The 20341-nt window shown below is 37.8% G+C and overlaps 2 protein-coding genes across 4 annotated transcripts in view; both read right to left on the bottom strand.

Annotated features, from left to right (window-relative positions):
- Positions 1 to 14186, bottom strand: part of LOC142366141 (rho guanine nucleotide exchange factor TIAM2-like) — a 111360-nt gene extending 97174 nt beyond the window's left edge. For all 3 annotated transcript variants that reach the window (XM_075447952.1, XM_075447951.1, XM_075447953.1), the window contains exons 1-2: positions 14056 to 14186; positions 13062 to 13145 (exon numbers count right to left, since the gene is read on the bottom strand). In XM_075447952.1, coding sequence (XP_075304067.1) covers positions 13062 to 13145; positions 14056 to 14085 — 114 coding nt within the window. In that variant the 5' untranslated portion in view covers positions 14086 to 14186. The remainder of the gene's footprint in view (positions 1 to 13061; positions 13146 to 14055) is intronic.
- A 1504-nt stretch (positions 14187 to 15690) lies between these two features.
- LOC142366787 (connector enhancer of kinase suppressor of ras 3-like) overlaps positions 15691 to 20341 on the bottom strand; it is a 47196-nt gene continuing 42545 nt past the window's right edge. Inside the window, exons 19-25 of the mRNA XM_075448758.1 lie at positions 19849 to 19922; positions 18583 to 18654; positions 18411 to 18475; positions 18153 to 18277; positions 17687 to 18023; positions 17197 to 17390; positions 15691 to 17058 (exon numbers count right to left, since the gene is read on the bottom strand). Coding sequence (XP_075304873.1) covers positions 16858 to 17058; positions 17197 to 17390; positions 17687 to 18023; positions 18153 to 18277; positions 18411 to 18475; positions 18583 to 18654; positions 19849 to 19922 — 1068 coding nt within the window. The 3' untranslated portion in view covers positions 15691 to 16857. The remainder of the gene's footprint in view (positions 17059 to 17196; positions 17391 to 17686; positions 18024 to 18152; positions 18278 to 18410; positions 18476 to 18582; positions 18655 to 19848; positions 19923 to 20341) is intronic.

Below are 20341 nucleotides of genomic sequence, written 5' to 3'. Positions count from 1 at the left end.
AAACACAGGAGATGAGCTGAATATAGGTTCTTTCTTTAAAAAACTCTTTATGAATATGGTCATTTAAATAGAATAAAGTCCAGTGACATGTGGACTGATATTAGATAAGTTGGGTTAAACGAGCACTATTTTGCTGACTTTAAAAACTTTAAAGTGAGTCGACAGACGCATTTACTACAAGAGACAAAAGTTAGGAGCACAATTCAATTTGACATTCAACACCAAATTGCTGTTTCATTTTGAATCAAAAAGTCTCAAACTGAGGTGGTGCTTCAATGAAAAAATGGATTAACCTAAACAAATTTAAAAATAAACTAATTAATCTCCAAATATCTATCCTTACATTTGACAAACAAATGTGACAGTATCCATCTATATGAAAGCATTTATCAGTGATACAGTTATAATGGGAAAGAATCTGAATGAAGTTAAATGGTTGTCACATGATAACTAACTCATAAATGCACTACATTCTTTATTGTTTATGTAAAATGGATAAATGAATCTTCTTTTACAATTGTGTCAAACTGCACTATCAATTTAGTCTTTAGTGGACTGAATATGTCTGCCTTCGTTGCAACCCCTCCAGTTCATCTGTCCCTGCTTTGTTTAAGCTTTATGTTCAGCCGGTTAAAAGAGTTCTCCCCACAAATGTTTAGCCAAACTAAGAGCAATGCATGTTATACTTTGTATTCTTTGCAATGCCAAAGCTATTTTATACACATGCCAGTAGGCTTTCCTTTTTCAACACAGATCATCAGGTGCTTCCTGGACTTTTATTCCACAGATTAGTGGCATGGACGGGTCTGAAGGACATAAAATCTGGAGTAATGACTTGTAAACCTGTGTACATTCGATCTCTTTAACCGTCACAAACGATAATATCAAATGACCAACTTTGCATTTGCAAGGAAAAGCCACAATGAAAGCATGACTGGCTTTCTGCCACAGTTGAATGCTGTGGCAGAAAACATTAAGACTGAAAAGTTTAAAAAAAGCTCGACTGTTAGTCTTTCATTCTAATTATAAAAACTGTGCCCTAGATAAAGTGCGTAAAAGATCTGGTGGTGGTGGTGGTGAAACCAGTGTGTCGAAAAGACATTTTACTGTACTGATCGTGGCATTTAAGAAGTTTTTAAACTATGTGAAAAAGCTTAAATATCAAGATGAAGATGAAGCACTTCTTCTGGGGTTTCTGAAATAACAGCAACGGTTGTAAATTCAAACAGATCTCATTTTCACTGATAACTGGTGATAACGTACTCCACCTTCAGGGTTCTTTAACTTAAGGTTTATTTCTTAATATAGTTTAGTTACAAAAACAATCCTTTTTAGTGCATTCAAATACGTTTTGTGTTCGCAAGGTAATTCAACAAAGAAGAATTGCTTACATTTGGCAAACTTGGGGGTTTTATTTTCACGTTCAGAGAAAAAGAAATATGGAAATGGTGGTTTAACAGCGTTTCAAAAAACTTTGAATTTCATGGGGCAGTAGAGAAACGTTGTTCCTTTAAGTGAGATATATGTGCTACTTTTGCCTTTTCAGACACATAATTTTCCAATAACACTAAGAGCAAATGAACATGTCAGCTTCACGTATGGACGGGCACCCTGGCACTTTTCTGTAATAAATCCTGACTGCAATCTTTAATTAGTCAGAGATAGCATCCCTAAATGCATCACTTTTTAACAATTTTGGAATATGATCTTCTTTACAGAGCAATCCAACAAATTACATCAGTACATAAATGACAACAATGTCCAAACTTTTCAGTAAAATAGCTCTTTTTTCTACAGTTATTAATTTGCCACAGTGAAAACCAGGTGATTATTTTGTTTTTAGAGTTGACAATCAGGCTTTAAAACTTTGTGAATAAGAAACCTTAATCTGGCTGAATGAAGCCATTAGCAGCAGCAATATAAAAGTAAATAGTGTTTAATAATCATAGCCACTTTGCTTTAACAGACTGATGAAGACATCGATGTACTGATGTAAAAAGTGTAGTCATTTACAGTCAAAAAGTCTGGCTTAATTAGGATGCTGAAAACTGCTCAAAGGATGGATCTGCCGTTTACTTTACAGTATGTTAAGGATGAGAACCTTGTATGTGGAGCTTTTCTGTTTTTGGCCTTTCATATACAGCTCTTGTTACCTAGGAAGAGCCCCACAGCCGCCTTAGAAATGCTTTCGGTAAAAAAATAATTATTTGAAATCAAACAATAACTGCAGCTTAGCTCAATGGGATCTGCCTGCACCCTGCAAGAATTCAAATGAGGCCATCTCCTTTTTACATGTGAGCTTTAGAGCTTTAATCTGTTTTTCATTTATTCAAATCAGCTACAACTATAATAAATAAACATCTAAGAAAAAGTTATGATCAATAAGCACTGAAATTCACGACTTGCATAGCAACTGACAGTACGAAGACATAATGTTCACTTAATATCTAAAATCCAGAATTTCTATAAGGGAAGAAATAACAGCGATCAAGACAAACCGCTGTATCGTCTAGCAACATCAACTTTTGTATGTTGTTGTACCAGATAATGTTTTTAAAAGCAAAAATACACAAAAAAAATGGAGACACGACATGCTGATACTGCTGTTATCTACAGGGCACAAAAAGATATGTGTGACTGACCAAGCAGTAAGATTAAAGTGTGCAGCTGCTCACACGACAATATCTTAGAGGCTTTGGAGAAATATTCACAGTAAGTAATCACACTTCTCTTTAAACCTACAACTGTATAAATAATGAAAATATTGGATTTGATGGATTTCTTGTTTTGTGTGATCATAAGACCGAGCACTCCTTGACTCTCTTCAGAAACACACAAAACAAAGTAAATAAATTGGGAAGAAATAAAGTAAGACAACTTTTTTCTGCAGCTCCAAAAACATGTGGCTACGGGTTACCTTAAATCAATCATTTCTGTTAAACGATTTAGTTCAACTCTGTGTGTGTGGTCCCTATTGTGTTAAAACAAAAACATGCTTAGGGCAACTGCAAATGAATGCTTAACTGGGAAGCGGAAAACTATTTCTACTGAAATGTGATTCAGTGAAAAAGACTTGTTGCTTTGATTCCAGCGAGCAGTACTGAGCACCGACTTCAGCTAAGTGTATTCAAACTTCTTTTATTTCTGATTCTGAGAGCAGGGGAAAGATGGGAACTGCACTGTCTGTAGCAAACGTTCAAAATACTGCAAATATTGTCAGATAGTTAAAAAAAAAAAAAGGTCTTACTGAATAAAAATTCATTGTGGCATGTCTAATTTTGTGATAGCTAAAAATAATATTAATATCTAATCAATTATAATCTTGCTTTAAATGAGCACATGTCTTTTTTGGATGTAAAACAATCCCAGAGTAATTTCTGCAGTGTAGAACTGACTTTAAACAACTGATGAAGCATAATGCAGAACAACACTGCCTGCTTTTACTCAACATGACTTCAAAAGTCAAAACAGAGGATGTCAAAAACAGAGGAATAATGGAAAAAAAAAAAACAACAACTTTTTTTAAGTTTTCTGTTCAATGTCTAGGGTTAAAATCTTATCCGTTTCATTAGATTTGCAAAAACCTACCCCAAGTAGCAAACATCCTATATAACAAATTAGGCATGAATTATACATGTCGCATACATGCTTTGATGGCAAACTTTGCATCACTTGGCTCCAGGCGAAACCTCATAAAGTCAAATGTTCACCGAGCATAACATGAGCCTTGTTTAGTAAAGTACTAATTATAATGAATATAAGTTTTACTTTATTACAGAATGCACTCACTGTTTTTTTATAGGTGCTCTATTGATTAAGAGCACAGATAAAAAAAAAAATGTATATCTTGAGCTATGTGCACTTAAAAAAAAAAAAAAAAACTCTATATTTTATATATATATATATATATATATATATATATATATATATATATATAATATCAGTATTTATGTAATGGGAGAAAGATGTACTATTACTATTGTGAGTCTGAACTATGTAGATCTAAATGTAGATGTGGCATTTTCATAAGACTGAGTATTAAACTCAGTTTTACTTGTGGTTCAGTTACTGTATTCTTAAACTGAAGAGCAAAATGGACATTTTAAATTTGAAAACCAATTATTTTCCTGCCAATTAAATCATGACATGGGTTAACTGGATTCACACCGTGTTAACACAGAAAGGCAAACAAAAGACAATTAGCTGCTGACAAACAGAAGAAGTGGTAAAGACCTTTGAGCTCTCAGACATAGCGGTCAATATTATTTTTGCTGTGCTACAGGTTGACAGATTAGGGAGTTTGTAGAATTTATGCTCAGGAAGAGAATCAAAGGCAGGCGCAACAAGAGGAAAAGAATATACAATAAGATTAAAGTATTTCACCAGATTACACACCACCACTAAAACAACAAGCATCTATGAACAGATAAAAAGAATTAAGATTTACTATCGACAATGATTTTTTTTTTTTAAATATGACAACTTGTTGTCTCATCTTTGAGGCCTTTCTTTGATTTACTACCTTTCCTTTAACATATTTCTACCATCACAGATTTAGTTTAAGCTTAATCCTCAAAACAAAAAAAAATCATGAAATGTTTTCTGCTATGGAAGTAAATTTGTAACCTGACTCACGTCATCTGGCTGCGTTCACCAACTACACGCGGGGGCATTCACTTTCCTCACACAACCATCTGAGGAGCCTGGGAGTCATATGTGTTTCGTCCGATTAGAAAATAATCAGAGCCAATCATTAATCGCTGGGTGGGACTTTGGATGAATGGGCGGCGTTATGGCCGCCCATTCATGCTCCAGAGGGCGGGAGTCAGGTAAGCTCTGAGCTACGTCACGGGTTGAGTCATTGGGAGTGGCTGAAGTGGCGTGTCAGTCAAGATGACGGACAGATTCTTCATCCAATCACATGCACGAGTTTTAGAAAAAATAGCCCCATTTGAAATCATGTCGGTTGTGGGCTCGTCCCAGATGGTATGCGAATACCAGAGGCCGGGAGTCAGGTAAGTAAATTTGGACTTAATTTCTACAACTGCATCTTTGGGTAATTTCATCTCACATCAGTCACAAACTTATCATTAATATGGAATAGTTGCATCCCAGTCTACCACCCATAAGAACAAAAGAGGCTTTGCCCTTAGATTAGTGCTTAAATTTTAGAGTGGGATGCCAAGTGTTGAGCATAGCTTCAGAGAACACTGCAAATGTTGCCCTTACAGCAATATCATTTAATAATGTTCAGCCAACAGCGGCGAAACAGAAAAAATGTAAACAAAAACAGAAAGACTCGGTCCTCCCAAAGTCTCCCTCAACACAAACCTACGCTCTTGTTACTGTTTTAGCATCTTTCAGTAATATGTTTACAAGCAGATTTGATTGTTGTAAACTTGAAGAAACAGTTAACCCTAAGTGTTTGGGGCTAAAAGACCTGCAGCAAGCAGATTATGATTTGGTTTCTCTGTAAGCAGCCAATTTCTTCCTGTTTGCCAACATGGACAATATACAGGGAATCTGCCGGGCCAGTTACTGCTGGCATCGAGTTGTAGCTCAGCTGTATTCTAGATGAGAAAGTAACAAGTTGCAAATTAAGCTAAATGAGGTGGAAGACAGGTCGTTTCCGCTTGCTGTATGAGTGGATCTATGATATATGAGTGCTGATGGTTAATCTACAACCTCACTTTGATGAAGAAGAGGGCTCTTCTTATCTAGCTAGCTATGATTTATGAGGGCAAATATTTCCAAAGCACGCTTAACTATCACTGGTACGGATTTCTTATGTGAACTGCCTCCCTTCTCATTTACTTTGAATGAGGAGAGATCTTGAGTTGCTCAGTTGAATTCTGGGTCCATTGTTTCACATTGCATGTGCAGCTTGTGGTGGAAAGTAGAGATCAGTTCAGGTTTTCAAGCGGCTGTGCAGGCGCCAGACAATCAAATCACCCGAGTGATCCACATAGATAACATCAGGCCCCCCCAGTGCTGAGCTTTACGCCACACTCCCTATTGAATCTTTCCTAAAATAGAGACTATAGCTAAAATTGCAATTGTCCTGTTTTATAGTAGATTAATACAACAATAATCAACCAAAGAAACTAGAAATGGCTAAATCAAATACAGTAATTCACAGAAAATGAAGGCTAAAAGTTGTTCGAAATAGTGTGCAAAGACCATAAGTACAACAATTAAGAGCAGAAGTCCTAAATAATGAGACTTTTTTCAGGGCACACTGAAAAAAGGGAACTTCCAAAAGAAAGACTAACACCGATACCGTTCAAAGAGATGACCATTAAAAAGAAAAGAAAGATCGGATCAGTTTATAGTTCAGTGGTGCCCTCAAGTTGAATCCTCTTTATGTGAAGCAAGTGAATTAACCAAATTTGGACACTAAAATTTTTAGGGAAATGAGAAACAATAGCCAGTCTTTTATATAATCCCATCTCAAGCTCCAGAGTATCTGATGGCTCTAAATACGGCTCAAAGTGTAGGAAAATCTCATACTGAAAGTGGGGATAAGTTATTGCAAATCAAAGAGATTGTAGCAAAGAATTTAAAAGCAAAAGTCTTGTTGAACCAGATTAGCTCTCATTGGCACACCTGTTTTTAAGTAGTTCTCTCGCTGTAAATCTGACTAAAGTGACACTTTGATAACAGTGACAGCTGGTAGATGTTTATGGAAAACACCAGCTTGTCTTGAAGCAGCAGTGTAGACAAACACTTCGGTACATGAATCCTAATTTACTTAATAGACCTAAGCCACCTACAACAATGTGAGTAAAAAAAAAAATCAGGGCAGTCACTGGTTATTGCAGACATTATAGTGATAAGTAGTAGTTCATATGCATAAATAGCCGCTTTCGGACAGAGTAGTTATAGGAACGCAGTTATCAGAACTGTCCTACTCGAATTTCGTTCTGATAACTGTCCTTCTGTTTCAGTCTGCATTCGCACATGAATCGGGACCAGGTCGGGACTGATGCACCGCGCGCAGCCGTCTGCTTCAGTGACGTGTTAGCCGTTAGCCGTTTAGCGCCACATTCAACCACAAAACAAAACCCGTAAAAGTAAGGAGAGAAGAAAAAACACCACAAAGAAGCTAATATGGAGAGCGGGGAGGCCACTGTGTTTATGGTCTGCATGATGGTGATATTAATCATGGACAATCACATCAGGCGTCTAATATCGAGGCTGGAAGAGCTCACAGAGAGAGTCAGGAGACAATACTTTTTCATTTCATGAAGGAAGAAAGGAGAGAAGAGCGCTGCAGACAAATGAGACCAGTGTAAGTTTAACTTATTAAACACCCGCCGGTTGTGTCTGTGTCTTATCAGGAAACATTTCAGCCGTGACAGCATGACATGGGGCGTAGCTACCGACCACCACACACCTCCGTCAGATTAGTTCTATAGAACCATGAAAAGACCCGACCTCGGAGAAGGAGCTAAATAGTTATAGGAACTAAGGGAGAAAGCCCCGAATTCCTGTATGTCCGAACACGGGAGAAAACGGCCCCGCGGATTAAAAGGTTATTAGAACTGCCAAAGGTTCCTACAGTCCGAAAGCGGCTAATGTGCCCCTTTGTTTCTGCCGAAAAAGAGTTAACTCAGTGTACTTTTGCTCAGCAGCATGTAACATTGGAAACGCCTGTAACTATTATATCACAAACATTTCATTTCAATCTGTCACTGGTCACTAGAAGTCCTAGAGGATTTGTTGCAAACAGCAATCTGTGCATTATCAAGCACTACATGGTCTCAAGAGGAGGGTTTCGGAAATATCTTTGAAAAGAAATAGAAATACAACATAAACAACAAACCAAAGACACAAAAAACAGTAAGAAATCTACAGCCTGAAGAAAAATGGACAAAGATTAACAAAATATAGATAGAAAACCTACAAGTGTACAACAGTGATGGCGAAAATATGACTGAAAGTGTCCTAAACTATGTGTTTTCAATCCATTGCATTTCAAGTCATTTTCAGTTTAGTTTTAAATGTCCAACATTGCTTTAGCTCACGTTTTATGTCGTCTTTAGATTTCAATTTAAACTAATCATATTCATTTATGTTTTTCCATAACATTTTATCATGCACTGACAAACTATACTCAATGATTAATGTTATATCATGTTAAAGGGTCTGTTAGGGCTCATTTACTGCTAAAAACGTCTGTGGGGGTCCAATGGTGCAAACAGTGCGGGACACGCTGAAAAGACAAGAGCAGCAGACGTCCACCGACAGCCGGCTCGGTGCGTCACTTCCTTTATGGCCAGAAAAACATTAGAATGCTGCTCACTGATGAGTGATATAAAGCTTTTTAATCAAAAGACAAACTATTATGAATGTGAGAAAAATAAACACGGCCTGTTATCAACTATAGACACAACAACCTCTGCCTTGTGTGACAGGAAGGGAGAAGGTTCCTCTAAAGCATCACCATTACTGCTCTCTTCACTGAGAACACAGGTAATTAGAAAGCAGTGCTGAACAAAAACACATCTGACATTTAGTCATTTAAATTCAACTCGTGAGCACTCTGTGTGTGTAATGTGTGTAACACAGGAAACACTGTTGCTCTGTCAAAACAAGCAGTAGGAAATGACTGTTTTAATAGAGGCTGTCTTACTAATGCAATACCTATCCTGTCTTCCTGCTGAATTACTTCTATAAGGAACACTATGAAGGATATCCTTATCCAACCACTACACCCATCCTATTCTGTTGTGCAAAAATCAAGTGCATATATGTGATGTCTGCTGTGCTGCAGATGAGTGCTGCTTCACTGTAAATGTATGTTGCCGATGCGATTGGCTATGAACCAAATCTTCCAGATATTACAAACCACTAATGGCAACTTGTCTAATTGCCTCCTGACAACTCCTGAATTTAAAACCTCTGATAACCAATGACTGCTCAAGCTTCAACCATTTTATGTCTGAGACTACAAAGGAAAATGTGAAAAAGTCACGGCATTAACTTACAATTACCAAAGAAGACAATAACAACTGACAAGAGTGCACCTTCAGCTTCAGACAACTCAACACCAACTAACGGATGACAACCAGAAAGCAAAAACTCTGCTTCTACTGGTGTGTGGGAGCAAATTAAGTAGCTACAGTCTTCTCCCATCTTCCTTGTGAAACAACCCATACTCCTACCTAAGCTGGTTAGGGATTCTCTTATCTCTTTGTAACTCTCTCCACCCCATCCTCCTGCTTCACTTTCAGTGCTTTGGGGGAGCTGGGAGAGCTGCTGAGGGAAGGGGAGACGGGTGTTATTCACAGGCAACACAAGGCACAGCAACACTAGATCTACAATGCCTTTATAAATGAACATGACAAAGAAATACATTATAGTGTGACGGCTGGTGTCCTGGACTTATGTCTCGTCAATTAATCAACGTGTAGTATTACTAATGATATGGATAACAAAAGATTTATCGAAAGGATTGTCATTTATACTGTTGTGCATTTCATGCAAATGACAAGTAAAGATGGTCATCAGGTCAGAGATTACTGATCAGCCTCTTTTTTTTCACATCAGGACCAGGGTGCAGGAAACCAGCCACAATTTTTTTTTTATTAATATAACATTTAAAAAAAACAACAACTGAGAAATAGAGACAAATCCTGATTTATACAAAAAAAACTTGACACTTATGAAGAGGAGACATTATTCCTCAAATATCAAAGAGTTTTGGATGAGTACAAAATGTGAAAATCAGAGTTCCACAATAACATATTTTAAGATGGTAAAATCACTTTGACCATAAATCAAAATGTACTCTAAGATACAGCAAGAAAATACTATGCAAAGAAGTTTTCTGAGTGTCTACTGTGTGCATATGACCAGATTATGATTAATTAAGGGTGTGCTGAGTTGCTAATGCTACGCAACTGTGTCTGAGGTAACAAATAACAGGTGACAACAAAAGTCATTTACATCCCACGTGTTATATTTTAACAAGTTTTGCAATAAAGAGACCACAGCAATGTTCGGTTGTTAGTTCAAAGAATGGTTATAGACAGGACTGGGTTTTTCCGATTCAGCATAATCTTCCTTTGAATCCGATATCTACTTTTATAATTCCATGTACCGTACATCTTTTAACATATGCCCTTAATAGTTGATGTGCGGAGCTTTAACCTTTATGCTCTGAGCATTGGTCATTGTGTGGGCGAAATGTGAGATTGACACACCACCATCAACGAGTTATATTAACACATCAGGCATGCTGGATTCACGGCAGTCTTCTTCCTTAACATTGTACATCGGTACTGAGAAAATGGCTGTTTTGGATGTTTTGTAGCATCTAGAATAATTGTAGTTTGAAATGTCGTACAGGTGCCTTTAGAGACAGCTGCTCAGACACTCTTTGCCTCAGCTTGCTGTTTTAAAATCACTCGAGTAGCTAATGTGACAGGTTACAAAAATCTTAAAGTATGCGACTGGTTGAAATGACACCAAATCACCCGAAGGGCTAACTATTGAGACATCAATTTGGGTGTGGGGTGTCATTTACAAGGGGGATAAGGGCAACCATGAACCAAACCAGGATGACAAAGCAAGCCTTTGTTTCATCTCTGCTATATCTAAGCAAAATGAATGCTGCAACTGAAAGATCCTATCCCTATCCTCCATCAAAATGAGTATAATCTCAACTCCACAAACAGTGTGTAAGTCAGAATGCATATCTAACTGCTTTACAATTATACTCAGTTTCCTGAACTTTTGACAGTCTAAAAAAAACACATGGATCAAACTTCAGACCACTGGGTAACTGGATATATTAAAATAATTGGTTCAGAAAGGGGAAGGTTTGCTTGAGAATCTTCAGGTTTTAAAAAGTTCTTCAGAATCAAAGAAAGTCAATGTTGTCCGCAAGTCAAGCTGACATACAGCAAGACAGTGGGAGCACTTCTAATTATATCCAGACTCATTTCCCACACTACACAGGACATTTAGCAGCTCAACTTTTTCTCTGGGTCTCATAAGATTAGTTTTATAAAGACATCTTATTAACAACAAACCCCATCACAGTGTTGCCTTTGCAAACACGATCTCACTATACATTTCTCTAAGCTAAATTTAAACCTTTTAAAATGCAGGTACGATGTTAAATCGCAGCCAGTAATAACACATTAAAGCTATTGAGTAAAATGAGTTGAATGATTTGAAACCGAATCTCTCAGATCTCTGAAATCTTGTCTGGAACTCAATAAAATATTCAACCATGAAACGATAAGTAAAAGTTGTTGCCGTTTGTTGAGAAAAGGTACCACCATAGCCCATGATGTTGACCACAAGATGTGCCCATTGTTACTTTAACATAATAGCCTATATAAATCAGTGTATAGAGTTAGAAGGTATTATGCAAAATCTATGAAGATAAATTAATCTGATTTTAACTGAAGAATGCAAATTAAATCTGCTAAAATCTTGTTTGACCTCACTGACATTTAATCCCCCCCTTTCCATAATTGTCTGGTTGTAATTATTTGAAAGGATCAGTTATTTCAAATAATCATCAATGATTTTCATTCGCCTCTAAATAAACAGCTGGATGAAACCAACAGAAGTCTGACGTTTCCTCAACTATTCCATCCCTCTGTTTTCATTGCACAAATTTAAGGTTGTCATCATCTCATTCTCAAGCAGAGGTTTAATGGCACCTGAGTGGAGAATTTCCCCCAATCCACTGTTTATCTCAAGACTTAACTTGTATCAACATTTGCAAGACCCCAGTATGACATTCAACAGACACTGAAGTTGTGGATTAGGGTGCAAATCCACACACCATTGCATCGTAGTAATGGGCAAAAAGAAAATGTCAAATTGATATTCAACATCTCCCCACTTCTTCATGAGGTGAATGTGTATTATTAGGAGCTTTAAGCACCAAGTCAACAGTCTGGGAGTCAGCAAAAGTCTGTCTGTTTTCTCAGATCTAACTTGTAGGATTGCTGTTGTAGCTGTCGGTTTAAGAGGTCACTCAGCAAATGAGCGCATGGAAAGGAAGAATACTAACTTTAAGATATTCAGTCATTTTTTCAAACAAGATATAAAATGAGAACAAAAAGTATATCCATGTAGTTTGATATTACTCTTTATAAGCCTTTTCTTCTGTATAACTGTGCCAGTACTTTCTAAATCTTCTCCTTATAGCCGCTTATAGAGTCATGTCCGGGCAGCCCCTCCCTCACTTTAGATCTGGAGGTGCAGGCAAACCCAGTTAACTACAGATTTCCAAGTTAAAGCAACATTTTGGTCAAACTGTAGGTAATTTTCCACAGGCAGAGTTGCCAGAATAGCCTTACAAGTGCAAAGACTTGTTCTTCTGTCAACAACTCTGCCTTCCTTGCTCAGTCAGTGGCAGCAGTACCTGCAGAGCTGTGAGCTGCCTATGTGGACTGTTATAATACTAGACGTTTGAAGATATATATTTTATATATATATATATTTATTTCTTCAAACATCTAGTACTGTATATATATAAAATAAATAAACATATACACAGGTATTGCCATTCAGTATAAAAATATGGAGATAAGAACACTTTTTCTTATTATTATTTTTATTATTATTCATTTTTATTATTGAAGCTACACCAGCACTAATTGTTCATTTGCATTTTCATCTCTAGGAGTTTATCCCTTTTTAAGTATTGGACTAGTGAACATCTAGTCATTTAGATTTGAACAAGTGCAATTTGGTCATTAATTTGAGAAATTGTATTAAACTGCACCGCAAACTCTCACCTGAGGCTGAAACAGATGTTGACAATGTACACATAATATTCACAATTTACTTGATATGCTCTAAAGTGTTGCTAGAAACACTAACTGGCGCAAGTCTTTGGTCTACTGAGGCCTGAAATTGCAGCTAAATATCTCTTCAAATTTGTTTCAGAGCTAAGCTTCTTAAAAAGTTATTTCATAAAAGGTTTATGCTGAGGATAGATACGCACTGTGCCTTAAGAAGAGGACAACAGATCCCATCAATTACAATTTCTTTATTCATCAATTACCTGCCTCATCCTTTAGCATACTTACTTTTATTGCCTTGATTCCAGACTTGGTGATCTGGGTCATCTTGGCCTTGGAGATGGGTGGCTTGTACTCATTCAATGAGTACAGCTGGAAGATGAAATCAGAGAACATGTCATATAGTTGTCATACATCATGTTACTACTGTAAAATAACACATGATTACGTTCATTAAACCAGTGTGAACAAATAGTAAACCAAAGCATCATTAGCTCTCTAAGTTTTGAACATAAAACCCTTTTTTGGGCATGTTAGTGGTGAGAGGTCCACTAAACTGGCTGTCTTTTACTGCAATTATTAATTTTGTCATCATTAACACGAAAACGGGATTATTCTCAATTAACCTTCTGTTGACTGTGCAATCTAAAAGGTAACAGCGTTAAACGTGAACGAACAGTTAAGTCAGTATTTACATTGATTGTGCTACAGCGCAGACAGCCTTCAGTGTCAATGGAGACGAATAATAGCTGCGCTATTAGCTTATAACCCTATTGTAGCTAACGATAAACACAGCTAGCAATTTTATTATCTTCGGATATCCAACTTAATTTACATTCCATGTTACAATCAACTAAAGCCAATGCAGACAGAGTTACGAGGCGATATTTTTCGACAAAGATGGAGGGGTATTTTCCTCTTCTTCATATCTGTTAGTTTGCCCACCAAGTTATCACGTAACTGAGGCGGTTTTGCTAGCTTGTTAGCGTTAGCACCAGCCTAACTAAAATGTCTTTGTTGACTTTCACCCTAACCACGGTACATGTTATAAAGAATAGTTTGCTTAAAGACAACAACCAGCCTTGGATATCCGTAACACGTGAATTACACATTTAGAAAGTGTTATCGCTCCACGGCTGTAAGAACAGCGGCCTTGAATGATACTACCCTCCTCTCCCTCTGTGCTACTTGATGCTAACATTAGCCAAATAGCTACCGCAAATGTGAGTTAGACAACATATCCTGAAAATGTTCGACATTTTTGCAAGGGTTTCAAACAAACCTCGTTGTTAAAGGCTTTAACAGCCTCCATGGTGCTGCGTTTAGGCTCGCAGGTCACTGCAAATATTTACAGATATCTCCTCAATAACCGGTTTAAGAGATGCATGCTCGACGTTTGCTGAGATGGAGGAGACTGCCAATATGGCGCATAACCTCAATAGGGAATTTAGAGAGACCAGCGACTCCTAGCGTCAGTTTTGGGACACTGTAGGTGGCGCCGAACCGTTGTGGCTTTCAAAATAATTCATCGCCATTGGCGTTTTATTTTTCTCCTCTTTTTTTAATTGTTTGAGTTACAACTTGTCATTTGAATTCATTTAATGTAACAACAATGTCCAAATCGGTTGAGTGAAATGTAATAAAAACGTATCTAAAAAAAATATAAAGTAAATAAATAACGAAAAGAGTTATGTGCATATATCATAGGTGATGTGATTAAGTCATATAATTAGTTAAATAAGCTCCATCTGTGCGCAATCTTAGGTGTCACATAATCTCAGCATATACACCAGTTCTGACAGGCCACAGTCTGTAATACCACTAATCAAGAGGCAACAACAAGTAAGCAATACTATGAAGACAAATGAGCTCCCCAAATAGGACAGGGACAAACACCAGTTAAAATCAAGATTTGGTTGTAAAAAAGAATTTGAAAATCCCATGGAGCACCATTAAATCCATTGTCATAAAATGGAAAGAATATGGCACCAAACAAACCCGCCTAAAGAGGGTTGTCCACCAAAACTCAGGCCTTGCAAGGAGGACAGTAATCAGAGAGGCAACAAAGAGAGCACATGTATACCTGAAGAAGCTACATCAGCATGCATCTGTCCACAGGACTATGAGCTGTACACTACATATACCTGGGCTTTATGGAAGACTGGTTAAAAAAAAAAGTCACTGTTTACAAAATGTTTTGCAAAAGGCATATTGGAGATTCACCATACATATGGAAGAAGGTCCTTGAGTCAGATGAGACTGAAATTTAACTTTTTTGAAAGCTATATCTGGCACAAATACAACACCACTCATCAACCCAAGAACATATTTCCCCTGGGGCTGCATGGAGATAGCAGCATCATTCTATGGTGATACTTTACATCAGCTGGGACTGGGAAACTGGTCAGGATTGAGGGAATGATGAATGGTGCGAAATACTGGAAAATCTTGAGGAAAACCTGTTTTAGTCCTCTAGAGATTTGAGACTGGGATAGAGGTTCACCTTCCAGCAGGACAATTGACCCTAAGCATTCTGCTAAAGCAACACTCAAGTGGTTTCAGAATTTCTAGGCCAATTGGTCAAAGCCTATATCTCAATCCAACAGAGAATTTGTGGCATGACTTACTAAGAGCGGTAAGTGCCAAGCTCATAGGCATACCCAAAGAGAACTGCAGCTGGAATTGCTGCAAAGGGTGGCTCCACAAATGACTGACTTGTGGTGGCTGACTACATATGTATGCACCACTTTTACCTTCTTATTTTGCTCAAATTTATTTGACAAAAAAATCCCCACTATAATCCATCTAAATTACAAGTCGCAATGCAAATGATATCTGAAACCTTTGCAAACCACTGTATGGAGCAGCTGCTGTGTACAGATATAGTGCAACCAATAACAATACTAAAGAGCTGCGATAAACTTTGACAATACTTTATTTCCCTGTATACAAAAGCGCACAGACTTTCTTATCATAACAGAAAACAAACAGAATAACAATCACACATCAATGTACAATTATTTACATCAAGTAAATATCTAACATGCATGAGAGATGAAATGTGAAGGGAAAGAGAGGCATTGTGGAGCCAAGGTGGATCACTTTTAGTAGGAACTGTCATGATCAAAGGTCCCGGTTTAGCCTGAGATTCCCAAACCTGATGCTGGGCAGTCACATAATGCCTCATATATGTATGGATGACAATACATCCATCTAACTAGAACAGGGTATGCCAGACTGGTTTGTATGGTTCCAAGGAGTTGTCATGGAGGATTAACAAGGATCTTGTGCTAAAATGCTAATGAATACTGCTACACCCAACCCTAAGTTAAACATATACAGCTAGTACACGCTTTATCACGGTTGCCAACTTTATTAAGCAATTTTTAAATAAAATAGTGTGTGTTTGTGCTTAGTGGAATAAAATGATCTACAAACAATGATGACATTACTTTAATGATTTGACTCCTATAAATTCAAAATGATCATGTCATCTGTTCTGTTAGCGCAGGCCACATTTCTCAGTCTGAAAAGTCTTACTGATAGGCAAGATATCAGATCAAGAGCATGCAAAACACCAATCACTGCTGTAAAACACGTGTAACAGGCATTCAGGTGCATGGCACCAGTAACTGACAGGGAAAAAAAGTAAAAAACAAACATTGTTCTCTGCAGCTGAAGTCGAAGTTGATAAATCATCCCACTAAAAACAAGCGTTTCCATGTAGAGAGCAATGGATTCATAATTTCAACGTACTCCATTATTCCAATATAAGAATTTATGCACAAGTTCATTATAGGATGGCAACATAAAAACAATCAGCTGCAAAATTAGCAAATCCCACAAACTGAACAGTAAAAGTAATACTAAGACAATTCACATTTCGATGTGAGCTGCTCATCACAATGTCTCCATCTCCATGCTGGATCCTCTCTTCATAGAGCCAATGAGTGCTGAACAGCACTGAAATATCCACTTATATGGAACCAAAGTGTCAAAAGAGTGAGTGACAGCAGTGTGTGTATTCATAGTATGTGTCTGAAGTCCTGAAAGTCCAAAAACGGCGAAATAAGTGAAAGAGTCTTTATAAACTGGTCTCTACCACAGGAGCAGCAATGACTGGTGCTGCAGCATTTACGGCCTCTGGTGCCACCTGCTGGTCATGTCTGTTGCAGATCTCTTGCAACAAGGGCGCATTTGCCTCCTTCCACTCTCTGAACTTTTCCGAGGTCAGCTGAGGGTCCGACAGCACCTGCTCTATTGCTTGTAAATCCGCCTCTTTTGACTGTTTCAGAAAAGAGGCAACAGGGAAATATGTTATGGCATAAATCTCTGCATTTAGCTACATCCATTTGTGATTCATGAACTAATAAATCCTGACAGTAATACAATATCAGAAAACGAAGCAGACAGAAAAATGTACCTTTAATGTGCTGTTCAGCACCCTGATAAGGTGCAGCTTATCATTGACAGTCTGGTTTTTACAGCGTTTGATGAAGGAGGCCCTGAATTCTCTTTTTGTGGAAGGTTTACGGTCTCCTATTGGCGAGAGGCTGGCCTCTTTTAGATGAATATACAGCTTTTCCATCTCATCTGAACTGCTCCCATGGTTGCGTGCTGCAACGTAAGGTTACAATATATCAGTCCAAGTACAACACAATAAGTAGCGATCAGTTCAAGGGAGAATTTGAATTGAAACAGCAGCACAAACAGGCAGCAGTAATATAATCAACAATACACTTTTCCGATTATTCAAAGACATAATAAAATACTATAAAATCAGAAATAGATAGAATAGAACAACAACCGGCCAGAAAATACAGTACAACCATATCCTCTTTGAACGTTAAAGCACATAAAAGCTACAAAAAAAACATCCCACATCCAATTAAAAGCAGTAAAAGAAACATTACCTTCATCTTGAGCCTCTAAAACATCCCTCGCTTCATCCTCCTTCACTGCATGGTTTTCCTCATTGGACCCAGTTGAATCTGAAGAGTCCTGAGGAACCGTACTCTCCAACGGCGTTTCCTCCTCGGGTGGAGGTTGATGCGAGTGGACCTGGACTGAGCACACCACTGCCGTTTCTCCAGCCGGAGGAGACGCCTGCGAGACCAGGTCCAACCAGGACTGCCGCTGCTTGGCGAGCGAGGAGGCGGAGCTCTGCGAAGTCATCGTACTTACCGGGGATGAGAGCGAGCCGTTGGCTTCACTGAGCACTGCGGATGAGTAAGGGGGAGGAAGCGTACCCTGAGAGACGAAAACACTGCAGTTAGACGGAATCATCTACCAATCAAGTTTCCTTTAGCACATATTCAAGTTAACTTAATCAATTTGTCAGATGAGAATGAGTTTCATGTTTCATCGTGTTTGGCTGACCTGATGTGTGCTTCCAGGTTGATCCGACACATTCACCGAGTCCCGCATGGTCTGCTCATAGTATGGTGGAGGTGGAATCTCCGTTCTTTCAGCTTCTTCGTGATCACTGGCCTCACTATAACACTCTGACCATCCACATTTGTGTGAGGAAATGCGAAAAGTCAAAATTTATAACATGACACAAGCAGTGTAAAGACCCCACAGCACAGTAAGAAAACACAGTTAAAGAGTTGAAAAATGAAGAATACAGGTGCTTACCAGCTGCAGTGTTTCCATCTGTTGCTTCGTACTGTATAGAGGCTAGTCCAAGCTTATTCAGCCACCTGAAAACAAGGAGTTATTCAATTTAACCAAATATCTGAGACAAAAGAACATAGAATTACATATAAATAAAAACTTTGGTATATCTTTACACTTTTCTGTGACTTACAGATTCATGTCCTCATGGCTATCAGCAGCAAAATAAAACATCATGACCTGATGATGGCAGGCTTTGAATGCACTGCAAGAGGAAAAGCAGACAGAGCGTTTAGACTGGTCGCTAAATATTATCTGAAACATAAGCAGATTTTCATTCAATGCCTAAGACTAGATGATAAAACTAAACACGATATACCTGGTCATTTATTTTATCAAGGAAAATCATCTGAAAATGACTCATCTGTGAGTGGCAAAAGCATATGAACATCTGGGAGTAGCAATTAAACTGGAGGTGTAAGAAAATATTTGATATATGTGATATAAAAGATGGGATTAAAAAAAAAGATCATTGAAATGTAATTTCACATATTTTAATGCTCTGCAGCAGGAACAGTAAGGAGAAGACCAGACTAGAACTAAAGATGAGAGATAAGATCAGAAGAGGATGGAATTTAGAAAAGATTATCGAATCACATGGTTATGGCGTATGGGAAATCAACAGAACAATAATAGAATTTTTCGTTTAGACATTTTTTCTTTTTTAAAATGAATCTGTTTCTTAATCTTTTAAGCCCACATGTGTAGAGTAGAACCTGTCTAACAGCCTCTGGTACAGTAGGTGGCGGTATATACCTTAAGAACATACTATAAAAAACACTATACTTAAATCCAGTTTAAATGGTCTGAAAGCAAGCAATTAATGTGACCAAATGTGACAGGTTCTATCATTTAAGAGTCCTGTACGGAGGGATGGGGTAAAATGACTTAAAGCTGATGCGAAGGACTGATTAACAGTTCCAGGAAACATTTAGTTACAGTTTTTTTCTGCAGTAGATGGTCACACTTGATACTTCAGCCACTCAGATATGCAACACTTGAACTTTCTTTATCTAATTAATCCAAATGGGTTCTGTTTACTCAAGAGTTAGCGTTAAATGTAATGGATTTTCAGGTATTATGTATGCAGAAATACATAAAATCAAGTACTACAATGAGACAAGATCAGCACAAAAAAAAGCTGTGTTAATAAAGTTTTTATTTTTTAAAAGTTCTACTGGAACCAATGAAAACTGTGAGTTCAACTTAATTCTACTTCACCAACATCCTTCAGACTGATTCATCACAATACACTTCCTATCAACGTGTGTCGGAGCACTTTCTGTGTTTCAGATTCAATTCTAAATATAAATACAGTTCCTTTTCATTTTAATGTTGGTGTTGTGAGATTCATAAACAGAACTCTCTCATAAACAGAGTCCTGAAACAATGAGCTTACTGTTTCTTCTTGCACTCCATGGCTACGTCTATCATGAAGTTGGTGAGATCAATGTAGCCCTCAGCTTTTTCTGCCTGCAACACAGATCGAACACCAGTGAGAATTAAAACAAAACAACAAAAGTTCAGTGAAAAACCACTTCCTGACAATAGAGACATGAGTAAGTCAATCACATCAAGCTACGAACGTACCATCAGGCATCTATTTAGCCTTGGTGACAGTATTGGTGACTAAATGAGATCTAAGTGAGGTCATTGTGCCAGTAAATCACACATGGCAGTTACGCATGTCAAACATCAGGGTTGCTGGTGACACCGGCACATTCAGGAAACACAGTAACAATGCTGGGGCGGTTTCAGTCTTCAGGCAGGCAGACAGGCAGGGCCACATATGTGGAAGAAACAAGCATGACTCATGTGCAGTTTCACACAGTGACCCACAAGGTGTTTAATGTCTCAAGAGTCAAAAATATCAAAGTTGTATTTGATTTTAT

This window comes from Odontesthes bonariensis, chromosome 17 (genome assembly GCF_027942865.1).
Source record: "Odontesthes bonariensis isolate fOdoBon6 chromosome 17, fOdoBon6.hap1, whole genome shotgun sequence".
NCBI classification, from domain to species: Eukaryota; Metazoa; Chordata; class Actinopteri; order Atheriniformes; family Atherinopsidae; genus Odontesthes; species Odontesthes bonariensis.
This window is presented reverse-complemented; position numbering and strand designations above follow the sequence as displayed.